Source organism: Salvelinus alpinus, chromosome 3, assembly GCF_045679555.1.
Source record: "Salvelinus alpinus chromosome 3, SLU_Salpinus.1, whole genome shotgun sequence".
Taxonomy (NCBI): domain Eukaryota; kingdom Metazoa; phylum Chordata; class Actinopteri; order Salmoniformes; family Salmonidae; genus Salvelinus; species Salvelinus alpinus.
This window is the reverse complement of record NC_092088.1, coordinates 90,816,776-90,833,585: the sequence shown is the minus strand read 5'-3', so window position 1 is coordinate 90,833,585 and position 16,810 is coordinate 90,816,776. Positions and strand designations below refer to the sequence as shown.

Genomic DNA, 16,810 nt, shown 5'->3' with positions numbered 1-16,810 from the left:
TGAAGGAAAAAGGAAACGACACACTGCTCTTGATAGTATCATCGATATTTAATAAGCTTTACGTATCGGCCACACGGCCTTCGTCAGAGCTTTTGGGATTTTTGAAAGTTGTACCCTTATGTAGACCTGGCCCCACCCACATCCGTTCTACACATCAAAGGGGGTTGGAGGAAAAGGAAAAACAAATAAGTGCTACCAAATATAACAATATGCATTTCATAAATATTACAAAAGTGTATAAATAAGGCGTATTGAACACGTCTGTAAAATCTCAATGAGGACATAGCAAGTATATCCAATGCAAAAAAACATTTACATTTAAATGGTATTAATATTAATTTGCATACATTTCCGTTAATTCCCATATATTCCCATTAAATCTCAAGGGATGTTTCCACCTCGGAATATTCCCCAAAAATGTGCAACCCTACCACATGGAACCCTAATCCACAACATGTAGTATCTCTGTAATAACCACGGCTGTGTCCCACATGGAACCCTAATACACAACATGTAGTATCTCTGTAATAACCACGGCTGTGTCCCACATGGAACCCTAATCCACAACATGTAGTATCTCTGTAATAACCACGGCTGTGTCCCACATGGAACCCTAATCCACAACATGTAGTATCTCTGTAATAACCACGGCTGTGTCCCACATGGAACCCTAATACACAACATGTAGTATCTCTGTAATAACCACGGCTGTGTCCCACATGGAACCCTAATCCACAACATGTAGTATCTCTGTAATAACCACGGCTGTGTCCCACATGGAACCCTAATACACAACATGTAGTATCTCTGTAATAACCACGGCTGTGTCCCACATGGAACCCTAATCCACAACATGTAGTATCTCTGTAATAACCACGGCTGTGTCCCACATGGAACCCTAATCCACAACATGTAGTATCTCTGTAATAACCATGGCTGTGTCCCACATGGAACCCTAATCCACAACATGTAGTATCTCTGTAATAACCGCGGCTGTGTCCCACATGGAACCCTAATCCACAACATGTAGTATCTCTGTAATAACCACGGCTGTGTCCCACATGGAACCCTAATCCACAACATGTAGTATCTCTGTAATAACCACGGCTGTGTCCCACATGGAACCCTAATCCACAACATGTAGTATCTCTGTAATAACCACGGCTGTGCCCCACATGGAACCCTAATACACAACATGTAGTATCTCTGTAATAACCACGGCTGTGTCCCACATGGAACCCTAATACACAACATGTAGTATCTCTGTAATAACCACGGCTGTGTCCCACATGGAACCCTAATACACAACATGTAGTATCTCTGTAATAACCACGGCTGTGTCCCACATGGAACCCTAATCCACAACATGTAGTATCTCTGTAATAACCATGGCTGTGTCCCACATGGAACCCTAATACACAACATGTAGTATCTCTGTAATAACCACGGCTGTGTCCCACATGGAACCCTAATCCACAACATGTAGTATCTCTGTAATAACCACGGCTGTGTCCCACATGGAACCCTAATCCACAACATGTAGTATCTCTGTAATAACCATGGCTGTGTCCCACATGGAACCCTAATCCACAACATGTAGTATCTCTATAATAACCACGGCTGTGTCCCACATGGAACCCTAATCCCTATATAGTCCACCTCTTTTCACTAGGCCCCAGAGGGAATAGGGAGCCATTCAGGGTGCAGCCCCATCCCTTAGTGCACCAATCTCTCCTTCAGCACTACACTCCTGGTCTGTAGAATGGATTCACCTGTCTGTCTGTGTCTGTCTGTCTGTCTGTCTGTCTGTCTATGTCTGTGTGTATGTCTGTGTGTATGTCTGTGTGTGTGTGTGTGTGTGTGTGTGTCTGGGTGTGTCTGTGTGTGTCTGTGTCTGTGTGCACGTTCAGCCTGCCCTTCCTTTTTCTCAATATATATTGATTGGCAGGGTATTGAAGAGAGATGGCCCTGGCCTATCATTTTTTAATAGAGAGAGCGAGAGGTGCCTCCATCCCCTCTGTGATAATGACCAGACAGTATGTGTAGAGAAGGCTCGGTCAGAGGGTTCATCTGTCTGGATAAGTCATATAGTCTTTCGTCTGCCTGGATTGCCAGATGGGTGGGGATCGCCATTGTGGGACAAGTGAAATAGTTCCATTGTGCCAGACAAGCTCAATCAAGCACAGATAAAGTATTTTAAATTACTTTAAATAGTATTTGAAGCCAGGTCTGCACTGGGATCAGGGCTTTGTCTGTATCAGACAGGAGATGGTACCGGGAGGCTACTGTATGATGGCAATGTTGATATACCGTACTATCTATCTATGTATGTGTATGTATGTGTGTGTGTGTGTCTGTGGGGGGGGGGGGGGGGGGGGTGGCAGGGTTGTGCTACAGTACAGAGTGTTTTCATTAGGTGTATCTCAGGTGCCGTGTATTCATATCTTCAAACCGTCCCTAAACCCCACCACAAGGCCTCTGGCCCGGCACAGAGGAGCAGACTAAACCCCACCACAAGGCCTCTGGACCGGCACAGAGGAGCAGACTAAACCCCACCACAAGGCCTCTGGACCGGCACAGAGGAGCAGACTAAACCCCACCACAAGGCCTCTGGACCGGCACAGAGGAGCAGACTAAACCCCACCACAAGGCCTTTGGTCCGGCACAGAGGAGCAGACTAAACCCCACCACAAGGCCTTTGGTCCGGCACAGAGGAGCAGACTAAACCCCACCACAAGGCCTCTGGACCGGCACAGAGGAGCAGACTAAACCCCACCACAAGGCCTTTGGTCCGGCACAGAGGAGCAGACTAAACCCCACCACAAGGCCTTTGGACCGGCACAGAGGAGCAGACTAAACCCCACCACAAGGCCTCTGGACCGGCACAGAGGAGCAGACTAAACCCCACCACAAGGCCTTTGGACCGGCACAGAGGAGCAGACTAAACCCCACCACAAGGCCTTTGGTCCGGCACAGAGGAGCAGACTAAACCCCACCACAAGGCCTTTGGACCGGCACAGAGGAGCAGACTAAACCCCACCACAAGGCCTCTGGACCGGCACAGAGGAGCAGACTAAACCCCACCACAAGGCCTTTGGTCCGGCACAGAGGAGCAGACTAAACCCCACCACAAGGCCTTTGGCCCGGCACAGAGGAGCAGACTAAACCCCACCACAAGGCCTTTGGTCCGGCACAGAGGAGCAGACTAAACCCCACCACAAGGCCTTTGGTCCGGCACAGAGGAGCAGACTAAACCCCACCACAAGGCCTCTGGTCCGGCACAGAGGAGCAGACTAAACCCCACCACAAGGCCTCTGGCTCGGCACAGAGGAGCAGACTAAACCCCACCACAAGGCCTCTGGACCGGCACAGAGGAGCAGACTAAACCCCACCACAAGGCCTTTGGTCCGGCACAGAGGAGCAGACTAAACCCCACCACAAGGCCTTTGGTCCGGCACAGAGGAGCAGACTAAACCCCACCACAAGGCCTCTGGACCGGCACAGAGGAGCAGACTAAACCCCACTACAAGGCCTTTGGTCCGGCACAGAGGAGCAGACTAAACCCCACCACAAGGCCTTTGGTCCGGCACAGAGGAGCAGACTAAACCCCACCACAAGGCCTCTGGCCCGGCACAGAGGAGCAGACTAAACCCCACCACAAGGCCTTTGGTCCGGCACAGAGGAGCAACAGTAATTCTACAAGCTGAGCTGTATTGCAGTGTTGACAGCAGCCTCTGAGACACACACAAGGCTGTCATTGTGTTCCTCTTTACATAGTGTTCTATTGGTGTGATGTCACATCTTCCAGGGAACGTTAGCTGCCAGGCAACACAATGTTAGTTACAGGAAGGTAGGCCGACAAATTACATTATTTAAGTAGGTTTATAAAGACAATATATGTATAGATAGTTTATAGTTTTTAGTTTATACATCTGTAACAAACTGTGATTGTTATTTTGGATCCTGCAAAATAGCGAGCTTGTGTTACCGAATAGTGTAGGCATAAATGCTGAATTGTGCGCCATGGAACAAAGACATCTCCGGTATCTAGACTGAGGCTGTATTGAGGCTATATATCTGAGCATGGACTGGGGCCATCTATTAAACATTAATGATCACTGCAACCGCCCCACACATGCAGATACAGCAGACTACCTGGAGCAAGGAGAAGTGGTTCCTGCTCTCCATTCACCTCGACAGACAGACAGACAGACAGACAGACAGACAGACTGGGTGGCTGAATAATACATCCTGCTGCATTTAGCTGCCTTTCTGTGTGCTGTTCATCTCATAATGGCACATTCTGATACACCAAGATGATAACAAGAAGCTCTGTTTCTGTCCAAGATCACCCACCGACATCATACAGACAGGTACAGTATGGACATGCTGGTGGGCAGACATGAGTTGGTGTGAAGGTAAATGTTATTGTCTGAGGTGAAGTTACATGGTTATCAGCTAAGCTAATTAACTAATTATCAACCACTTAGTGAATTAGGTCTCATTAAAGTCTCTCTAGGCTCATTAGGGAAGCAGATGACAGTAAATACAGTCAAAATGCAATACAAAAACATCCATCAAAATTAATTAAATCAGATTGAGTTCACTACGGTCACTCACAAACAAGCCTGTCTGTCAATTATCCAAATGTATTTATGAAGCCATTTTAACACCAATACTGGTTACATAATGCTTTCTAATGGCCTAGAGCCCTCAACGAGCAGGCAGCAGCCGACCGACAGACAGACACAGGCTGCAGTAAAGTACTGCTGTGACCGACACACAGACAGACTCTAAGGCATTACAGCAACCACAGCAGAAGAGTGTGCAGGGCTCTACGCTGGCCTTTTTAACAAGGAACATGTGTGTGCCAAAATTGAAAAATGGAAGCGCACACAAATACATTTAGGAGCAGAATAAAAAGGATGTGAGGTAATAAAGCTAGAATCCTTCATTTATCTAGGCGCACTGGTGCTCCCCAATAAAATGTCCAGGTCGCACAGCTAAATATTTAAGAGCATATGCAGGTAAAATGGTGGCACTGCAGAGCCCTGCTGTGTGAGAGAAAAAGAGAAATACCGGTAGGTAACTCTGCTCTGGAAGGATCCCTGCCTGGCACTTGGTGCTCCAAAAGAGAAAACAGACATACAGGTCACAAGAAAAGGTCCTTGGTCCCATTCCAGTCAGATTTCACCGCATTGAAGTGATCCAACACGCCTGGTGTAATATAATCTAACACGCCTGGTGTAATATAATCTAACACGTCTGGTGTAATATAATCTAACACGCCTGGTGTAATATAATCTAACACGCCTGGTGTAATATAATCTAACACGCCTGGTGAAATATAATGTACCACGTCTGGTGTAATATAATCTAACACGCCTGGTGTAATATAATCTAACACGCCTGGTGTAATATAATCTAACACGCCTGGTGAAATATAATGTAACACGCCTGGTGTAATATAATCTAACACGCCTGGTGTAATATAATCTAACACGCCTGGTGTAATATAATCTAACACGCCTGGTGAAATATAATGTAACACGCCTGGTGTAATATAATCTAACACACCTGGTGTAATATAATCTAACACGCCTGGTGTAATATAATCTAACACGCCTGGTGTAATATAATCTAACACGCCTGGTGTAATATAATCTAACACGTCCAGTGTAATATAATCTAACACGCCTGGTGTAATATAATCTAACACGCCTGGTGTAATATAATCTAACACGCCTGGTGTAATATAATCTAACACGTCCAGTGTAATATAATCTAACACGTCCAGTGTAATATAATCTAACACGTCCAGTGTAATATAATGTAACACGTCTGGTGTAATATAATCTAACACGTCCGGTGTAATATAATCTAACACGTCCAGTGTAATATAATCTAACACGCCTGGTGTAATATAATGTAACACGTCTGGTGTAATATAATCTAACACGTCCGGTGTAATATAATCTAACACGTCCGGTGTAATATAATCTAACACGTCCAGTGTAATATAATCTAACACGCCTGGTGTAATATAATCTAACACGCCTGGTGTAATATAATCTAACACGCCTGGTGTAATATAATCTAACACGCCTGGTGTAATATAATCTAACACGCCTGGTGTAATATAATCTAACACGCCTGGTGTAATATAATCTAACACGCCTGGTGTAATATAATCTAACACGCCTGGTGTAATATAATCTAACACGCCTGGTGTAATATAATGTAACACGTCCGGTGTAATATAATCTAACACGTCCAGTGTAATATAATCTAACACGTCCAGTGTAATATAATCTAACACGCCTGGTGTAATATAATCTAACACGCCTGGTGTAATATAATCTAACACGTCCAGTGTAATATAATCTAACACGCCTGGTGTAATATAATCTAACACGCCTGGTGTAATATAATCTAACACGCCTGGTGAAATATAATGTACCACGTCTGGTGTAATATAATCTAACACGCCTGGTGTAATATAATCTAACACGCCTGGTGTAATATAATCTAACACGCCTGGTGAAATATAATGTAACACGCCTGGTGTAATATAATCTAACACGCCTGGTGTAATATAATCTAACACGCCTGGTGTAATATAATCTAACACGCCTGGTGAAATATAATGTAACACGCCTGGTGTAATATAATCTAACACACCTGGTGTAATATAATCTAACACGCCTGGTGTAATATAATCTAACACGCCTGGTGTAATATAATCTAACACGCCTGGTGTAATATAATCTAACACGTCCAGTGTAATATAATCTAACACGCCTGGTGTAATATAATCTAACACGCCTGGTGTAATATAATCTAACACGCCTGGTGTAATATAATCTAACACGTCCAGTGTAATATAATCTAACACGTCCAGTGTAATATAATCTAACACGTCCGGTGTAATATAATGTAACACGTCTGGTGTAATATAATCTAACACGTCCGGTGTAATATAATCTAACACGTCCAGTGTAATATAATCTAACACGCCTGGTGTAATATAATGTAACACGTCTGGTGTAATATAATCTAACACGTCCGGTGTAATATAATCTAACACGTCCGGTGTAATATAATCTAACACGTCCAGTGTAATATAATCTAACACGCCTGGTGTAATATAATCTAACACGCCTGGTGTAATATAATCTAACACGCCTGGTGTAATATAATCTAACACGCCTGGTGAAATATAATGTACCACGTCTGGTGTAATATAATCTAACACGCCTGGTGTAATATAATCTAACACGCCTGGTGTAATATAATCTAACACGCCTGGTGAAATATAATCTAACACGCCTGGTGTAATATAATCTAACACGCCTGGTGTAATATAATCTAACACGCCTGGTGAAATATAATGTAACACGCCTGGTGTAATATAATCTAACACACCTGGTGTAATATAATCTAACACGCCTGGTGTAATATAATCTAACACGCCTGGTGTAATATAATCTAACACGCCTGGTGTAATATAATCTAACACGTCCAGTGTAATATAATCTAACACGCCTGGTGTAATATAATCTAACACGCCTGGTGTAATATAATCTAACACGCCTGGTGTAATATAATCTAACACGTCCAGTGTAATATAATCTAACACGTCCAGTGTAATATAATCTAACACGTCCAGTGTAATATAATGTAACACGTCTGGTGTAATATAATCTAACACGTCCAGTGTAATATAATCTAACACGTCCAGTGTAATATAATCTAACACGCCTGGTGTAATATAATGTAACACGCCTGGTGTAATATAATGTAACACGTCTGGTGTAATATAATCTAACACGTCCGGTGTAATATAATCTAACACGTCCGGTGTAATATAATCTAACACGTCCAGTGTAATATAATCTAACACGCCTGGTGTAATATAATCTAACACGCCTGGTGTAATATAATCTAACACGCCTGGTGTAATATAATCTAACACGCCTGGTGTAATATAATCTAACACGCCTGGTGTAATATAATCTAACACGCCTGGTGTAATATAATCTAACACGCCTGGTGTAATATAATCTAACACGCCTGGTGTAATATAATCTAACACGCCTGGTGTAATATAATGTAACACGTCCGGTGTAATATAATCTAACACGTCCAGTGTAATATAATCTAACACGTCCGGTGTAATATAATCTAACACGCCTGGTGTAATATAATCTAACACGCCTGGTGTAATATAATCTAACACGTCCAGTGTAATATAATCTAACACGCCTGGTGTAATATAATCTAACACGCCTGGTGTAATATAATGTAACACGTCTGGTGTAATATAATCTAACACGTCCGGTGTAATATAATCTAACACGCCTGGTGTAATATAATCTAACACGCCTGGTGTAATATAATCTAACACGCCTGGTGTAATATAATCTAACACGCCTGGTGTAATATAATCTAACACGCCTGGTGTAATATAATCTAACACGCCTGGTGTAATATAATCTAACACGCCTGGTGTAATATAATCTAACACGCCTGGTGTAATATAATCTAACACGCCTGGTGTAATATAATCTAACACGCCTGGTGTAATATAATCTAACACGCCTGGTGTAATATAATCTAACACGCCTGGTGTAATATAATCTAACACGCCTGGTATAATATAATCTAACACGTCCAGTGTAATATAATCTAACACGCCTGGTGTAATATAATCTAACACGCCTGGTGTAATATAATCTAACACGCCTGGTGAAATATAATGTAACACGCCTGGTGTAATATAATCTAACACGCCTGGTGTAATATAATCTAACACGCCTGGTGTAATATAATCTAACACGCCTGGTGAAATATAATGTAACACGCCTGGTGTAATATAATCTAACACGCCTGGTGTAATATAATCTAACACGCCTGGTGTAATATAATCTAACACGTCCAGTGTAATATAATCTAACACGCCTGGTGAAATATAATGTAACACGTCCGGTGTAATATAATCTAACACGTCCAGTGTAATATAATCTAACACGTCCAGTGTAATATAATCTAACACGTCCAGTGTAATATAATCTAACACGCCTGGTGTAATATAATGTAACACGTCTGGTGTAATATAATCTAACACGTCCAGTGTAATATAATCTAACACGTCCAGTGTAATATAATCTAACACGCCTGGTGTAATATAATCTAACACGCCTGGTGTAATATAATCTAACACGCCTGGTGTAATATAATCTAACACGCTTGGTGTAATATAATCTAACACGCCTGGTGTAATATAATCTAACACGCCTGGTGTAATATAATCTAACACGCCTGGTGTAATATAATCTAACACGCCTGGTGTAATATAATCTAACACGCCTGGTGTAATATAATGTAACACGTCCAGTGTAATATAATCTAACACGTCCAGTGTAATATAATCTAACACGTCCAGTGTAATATAATCTAACACGCCTGGTGTAATATAATCTAACACGCCTGGTGTAATATAATCTAACACGCCTGGTGTAATATAATCTAACACGCCTGGTGTAATATAATCTAACACGCCTGGTGTAATATAATCTAACACGCCTGGTGTAATATAATCTAACACGCCTGGTGTAATATAATCTAACACGCCTGGTGTAATATAATCTAACACGCCTGGTGTAATATAATCTAACACGCCTGGTGTAATATAATCTAACACGTCCAGTGTAATATAATCTAACACGTCCGGTGTAATATAATCTAACACGCCTGGTGTAATATAATCTAACACGCCTGGTGTAATATAATCTAACACGCCTGGTGTAATATAATCTAACACGCCTGGTGTAATATAATCTAACACGCCTGGTGTAATATAATCTAACACGCCTGGTGTAATATAATCTAACACGCCTGGTGTAATATAATCTAACACGCCTGGTGTAATATAATCTAACACGCCTGGTGTAATATAATCTAACACACCTGGTATAATATAATCTAACACGTCCAGTGTAATATAATCTAACACGCCTGGTGTAATATAATCTAACACGCCTGGTGTAATATAATCTAACACGCCTGGTGTAATATAATCTAACACGCCTGGTGTAATATAATCTAACACGCCTGGTGTAATATAATCTAACACGCCTGGTGTAATATAATCTAACACGCCTGGTGTAATATAATCTAACACGCCCGGTGTAATATAATCTAACACGTCCGGTGTAATATAATCTAACACGTCCGGTGTAATATAATCTAACACGCCTGGTGTAATATAATCTAACACGTCCGGTGTAATATAATCTAACACGCCTGGTGTAATATAATCTAACACGCCTGGTGTAATATAATCTAACACGCCTGGTGTAATATAATCTAACACGCCTGGTGTAATATAATCTAACACGCCTGGTGTAATATAATCTAACACGCCTGGTGTAATATAATCTAACACGTCTGGTGTAATATAATCTAACACGCCTGGTGTAATATAATCTAACACGTCTGGTGTAATATAATCTAACACGCCTGGTGTAATATAATCTAACACGTCTGGTGTAATATAATCTAACACGTCTGGTGTAATATAATCTACCACGTCCGGTGTAATATAATCTACCACGTCTGGTGTAATATAATCTACCACGTCCGGTGTAATATAATCTAACACGTCTGGTGTAATATAATCTACCACGTCTGGTGTAATATAATCTAACACGTCCGGTGTAATATAATCTAACACGTCTGGTGTAATATAATCTAACACGCCTGGTGTAATATAATCTAACACGCCTGGTGTAATATAATCTAACACGTCTGGTGTAATATAATCTAACACGCCTGGTGTAATATAATCTACCACGTCTGGTGTAATATAATCTAACACGCCTGGTGTAATATAATCTAACACGTCCGGTGTAATATAATCTAACACGTCCGGTGTAATATAATCTAACACGCCTGGTGTAATATAATCTAACACGTCTGGTGTAATATAATCTAACACGTCCGGTGTAATATAATCTAACACGTCCGGTGTAATATAATCTAACACGCCTGGTGTAATATAATCTAACACGCCTGGTGTAATATAATCTACCACGTCTGGTTTAATATAATCTAACACGTCTGGTTTAATATAATCTAACACGCCTGGTGTAATATAATCTAACACATCTGGTGTAATATAATCTAACACGCCTGGTGTAATATAATCTAACACGCCTGGTGTAATATAATCTAACACGCCTGGTGTAATATAATCTAACACGCCTGGTGTAATATAATCTACCACGTCTGGTGTAATATAATCTACCACGTCTGGTGTAATATAATCTAACACGTCTGGTGTAATATAATCTACCACGTCTGGTGTAATATAATCTAACACGTCTGATGATCAACACACAGCCAATCAGACACTAACACATGACAGGTGATCAACACACAGCCAATCAGACACCAACACATGACAGGTGATCAACACACAGCCAATCAGACACCAACACATGACAGCAGTGGAAACAGAACAGCCAGAAGACTGGTAGGTAGTGTAGCTCTGCTCTTGGGCTCCCTGCTCATCGTTCCTGGCTGGTGCCTGGGAATACAGTAGATATATCTGCCATCTCATTAATGTGTAGATGTGAGTTTTGGGAGTGTCATAAGGACTGGCCCCCCTCGGTTAAAGACACACTGTTACAGAAGCTAGCCGGCTGCTTTAACGTTTCATTAGAGCTTGTGAATAAACAGTGGGCCTGTGGAGATATAAACTGGGAGACGATGAACGGTGGGGAGGACTGTGACACGTGAACCACAGAGAGACACTGAGGTTGGAACACAGAATGAATAACTATATAATATAAAGGTATTTTTATGCCATTAGGAGTCTGTGCTGTTCAGTGGGCCTGTGGAGATGTAAACTGGGAGAGGATGATAAGTGGGGAGGATTGTGACACGTGAACCAAGAGAGGGAGGTTGGAAGGCTCTCTGTTCTATTATCTTCCATTCTACTCTGTGCTGTCCTCAAAATGTGAACCGTTAGAGAATGAACGGTGGGGAGGAGGAGTCGAACACATGAACCATTGTCAAGACAGGTAGGTTGGAACCATTAGAGCAGTAGGATTCAAGGCCGTGGGGCAACGGGGGATCTGCAGTGGGGTCGCCCCCAAAACAATGTATAATAAGATACGTTTTTTTAGAAAGATAATTTGACTGAGTAAATTAACTTATTGGTATTGTTTTCATTTTGATAAGAGATGAAAATGTAATGAATTGAAGGTTGCTGTAAAAATCTACATTTGTGTAATTAGATTTGGGGTGGGGTGGCGATAAATTCAGAAAAGGTTTGAGATAGAACGCAAAGTATTATATTGTATGTTTCATTATTTGGTTTAAAGATAGAAATTGAATGACTATAATATAATGACTATATGTTACTGTGTTTCTATGGTTCAGAAGTTTTCCCATGCGGTTCTAAAACTGTCTCAAAAACATTTAGGTGAGAGATAAAGTCCAAAGAAAATTATGTTGGACTGGTGGACACGGCCCGGTGGACACGGCCCGGTGGACACGGCCCGGTGGACACGGCCCGGTGGACACGGCCCGGTGGACACGGCCCGGTGGACACAGCCTGGTGGACACAGCCTGGTGGACACGGCCTGGTGGACACGGCCTGGTGGACACAGCAATGTTGACTTTATCTTGAATGAATCCCATAGCTAGCATATGGCTGGCTACCTTTCATTTGGACAGGTGTACATGTTTCTTGAACTATTAGATGTTCGGTAGTGACACTTCTTAAAAATACATGAAGATTTACCAACTTGCTCCTTCATTTCCTCCAGAATGCTAGCAGACAGACTACTCACCATGTGGCCGTAGTGTGGAGAGGGATGCAATCCCATCAAAAGGTGGACAGCATTTTGTTTTGAGAAAGATTTTTTTAAATAAACAAAACTAATAAATAGATCAGCATTGTTAAATGTATTGATAGAACGACTCAAGATGTTGTAACAATATAATACTGTTAAAAAAAAGCCAGGGTTTGGGACAGCCACCTCAATAGAAATCGGTGTGTAAACAATGCAGTTTAATTGTATTAATGTAACAATATATTTGTTATTGCCTCAGATTTAATTAGACCATATACTGACATAAATACATTTCCTACGTTTTTTAGGGGTGGTAGTGCAATTTGCACCACTTCTGTAGAAAATACCTACATAGGGAATAGGGAACCATTTGGGATGCACCTTAGATGATGTGTTGACTCATAATCAGTGTGTCTCTTCCTAGTTACTGTATGGAACAGATGACATGATGAGCATAGTCCTCCATCACTGTCAGCTGGGACTGCTGTGTGTGTGTGTGTGTGTGTGTGTGTGTGTGTGTGTGTGTGTGTGTGTGTGTGTGTGTGTGTGTGTGTGTGTGTGTGTGTGTGTGTGTGTCTTTCCAGTCGGTAAAGAGAGATGACAGTGTTACATTATCAGCACACTTACGTAATATTGATTGTTCAATATCTCTTTAATCTCCGATGTAACACGTAACACCGTATTGGAACCGGTTGAAACTGGAAAATCCATTTAACTTCTCAAAGTGAAAAGTTAAATGACAGACCGGCTTCTGGTTAGATGGGGACCTGAAAGTGTGTGTGTTTCTCACCTTGAGTGGTCTGAGAGCAGATCCAACCTTGGTGCAGCAGTGACTCTCTGCTATCTCCAGGTGTCTGCCCCTCCTCTGGAGCACCTAAAGGACCTCAATGAAAACATCCTCCATGTGTTGTTGTTCCCTAAAGAAGCAGTTAATAAGCCCTGAGAGAAACGGGCCTCGTCTGTGCCAGAACGGACCATTCTCTGTTCCCTCCAGTTATTACTTATTTAAGTCATTTAGCAGTCACTTATGCATCTTGTCTTGGATGTCTGTTTTTTTCATTGTTATATAAACTAATTGAAACAGAGAGAGATGCTTATAAACAGGGCAAGGTGACCGGGGACAATAGTTTGGTTAAACAGTACAAATACGACCTACGCAGATGGATCAAGATGGTGAAACCCAAGTATAGGGACAAAGTAGAGGAGAATTCAGTGGGTCGGACACAAGGGGCTCCTAACGGTCTCAGAGTATAAAAAGAAATCCAGCCACATTGACGTCACCAACGCCACCCTGACCCTGTGCTGCCAAGGAGAGCCGCCGAGGACAACGTGGTCTACACTGAGGACCTATGGAAGTCATTCCAATCACACCTGTAACCCTGAACATGTGACTATTAAACACTCTGAATCTGAACAACAATCTCACCTGTAGCCCTGAACATGTGACTATTAAACACTCTGAATCTGAACAACAATCCCACCTGTAACCCTGAACATGTGACTATTAAACACTCTGAATCTGAACAACAATCTCACCTGTAACCCTGAACATGTGACTATTAAACATGCCCTTGCCCTTTCTGCATCCTTTGACTCTCCTTTGACTCATCCTTTGACTCTCTATGTCCCCTATCCTCCAGGCCGGCTCGGTCCTCCCCTCCCGCTCCGTGGCTCGACGACTCATTGCGAGCTCACAGAACAGGGCTCCGGGCAGCCGAGCGGAAATGGAGGAAAACTCGCCTCCCTGTGGACCTGGCATCCTTTCACTCCCTCCTCTCTACATTTTCCTCTTCTGTCTCTGCTGCTAAAGCCACTTTCTACCACTCTAAATTCCAAGCATCTGCCTCTAACCCTAGGAAGCTCTTTGCCACCTTCTCCTCCCTCCTGAATCCTCCTCCCCCTCCCCCCCCCTCCTCCCTCTCTGCGGACGACTTCGTCAACCATTTTGAAAAGAAGGTCGACGACATCCGATCCTCGTTTGCTAAGTCAAACGACACCGCTGGTTCTGCTCACACTGCCCTACCCTGTGCTTTGACCTCTTTCTCCCCTCTCTCTCCAGATGAAATCTCGCGTCTTGTGACGGCCGGCCGCCCAACAACCTGCCCGCTTGACACTATCCCCTCCTCTCTTCTCCAGACCATTTCCGGAGACCTTCTCCCTTACCTCACCTCGCTCATCAACTCATCCTTGACCGCTGGCTACGTCCCTTCCGTCTTCAAGAGAGCGAGAGTTGCACCCCTTCTGAAAAAACCTACACTCGATCCCTCCGATGTCAACAACTACAGACCAGTATCCCTTCTTTCTTTTCTCTCCAAAACTCTTGAACGTGCCGTCCTTGGCCAGCTCTCCTGCTATCTCTCTCAGAATGACCTTCTTGATCCAAATCAGTCAGGTTTCAAGACTAGTCACTCAACTGAGACTGCTCTTCTCTGTATCACGGAGGCGCTCCGCACTGCTAAAGCTAACTCTCTCTCCTCTGCTCTCATCCTTCTAGACCTATCGGCTGCCTTCGATACTGTGAACCATCAGATCCTCCTCTCCACCCTTTCCGAGTTGGGCATCTCCGGCGCGGCCCACGCTTGGATTGCGTCCTACCTGACAGGTCGCTCCTACCAGGTGGCGTGGCGAGAATCTGTCTCCTCACCACGCGCTCTCACCACTGGTGTCCCCCAGGGCTCTGTTCTAGGCCCTCTCCTATTCTCGCTATACACCAAGTCACTTGGCTCTGTCATAACCTCACATGGTCTCTCCTATCACTGCTATGCAGACGACACACAATTAATCTTCTCCTTTCCCCCTTCTGATGACCAGGTGGCGAATCGCATCTCTGCATGTCTGGCAGACATATCAGTGTGGATGACGGATCACCACCTCAAGCTGAACCTCGGCAAGACGGAGCTGCTCTTCCTCCCGGGGAAGGACTGCCCGTTCCATGATCTCGCCATCACGGTTGACAACTCCATTGTGTCCTCCTCCCAGAGCGCTAAGAACCTTGGCGTGATCCTGGACAACACCCTGTCGTTCTCAACTAACATCAAGGCGGTGGCCCGTTCCTGTAGGTTCATGCTCTACAACATCCGCAGAGTACGACCCTGCCTCACACAGGAAGCGGCGCAGGTCCTAATCCAGGCACTTGTCATCTCCCGTCTGGATTACTGCAACTCGCTGTTGGCTGGGCTCCCTGCCTGTGCCATCAAACCCCTACAACTCATCCAGAACGCCGCAGCCCGTCTGGTGTTCAACCTTCCCAAGTTCTCTCACGTCACCCCGCTCCTCCGCTCTCTCCACTGGCTTCCAGTTGAAGCTCGCATCCGCTACAAGACCATGGTGCTTGCCTACGGAGCTGTGAGGGGAACGGCACCTCAGTACCTTCAGGCTCTGATCAGGCCCTACACCCAAACAAGGGCTCTGCGTTCATCCACCTCTGGCCTGCTCGCCTCCCTACCACTGAGGAAGTACAGTTCCCGCTCAGCCCAGTCAAAACTGTTCGCTGCTCTGGCACCCCAATGGTGGAACAAACTCCCTCACGACGCCAGGACAGCGGAGTCAATCACCACCTTCCGGAGACACCTGAAACCCCACCTCTTCAAGGAATACCTAGGATAAAGCAATCCTTCTGCCCCCCCCCCCCCCTAAAAGATTTAGATGCACTATTGTAAAGTGGCTGTTCCACTGGATGTCATTAGGTGAATGCACCAATTTGTAAGTCGCTCTGGATAAGAGCGTCTGCTAAATGACTTAAATGTAAATGTAAATGTAAACACTCTGAATCTGAACAACAATCTCACCTGTAGCCCTGAACATGTGACTATTAAACACTCTGAATCTGAACAACAATCTCACCTGTAGCTTGTCCTCAAACTCCTGGAGGTTACGACGGTCCCGCGACGACAGAGGACGCCCGTCCTCACACTGGAAACAAACACACAGACAAAGAGGAGGCATGA

The 16,810-nt window shown here is 43.6% G+C and overlaps 1 protein-coding gene across 2 annotated transcripts in view; it reads right to left on the bottom strand.

Annotated features, from left to right (window-relative positions):
* Nucleotides 1-16,810, bottom strand: part of lmbrd1 (LMBR1 domain containing 1) — a 189,337-nt gene that overhangs the window by 63,313 nt on the left and 109,214 nt on the right. For both annotated transcript variants that reach the window (XM_071394464.1, XM_071394465.1), the window contains exons 9-10: nucleotides 16,707-16,775; nucleotides 13,654-13,737 (exon numbers count right to left, since the gene is read on the bottom strand). In XM_071394464.1, coding sequence (XP_071250565.1) covers nucleotides 13,654-13,737; nucleotides 16,707-16,775 — 153 coding nt within the window. The remainder of the gene's footprint in view (nucleotides 1-13,653; nucleotides 13,738-16,706; nucleotides 16,776-16,810) is intronic.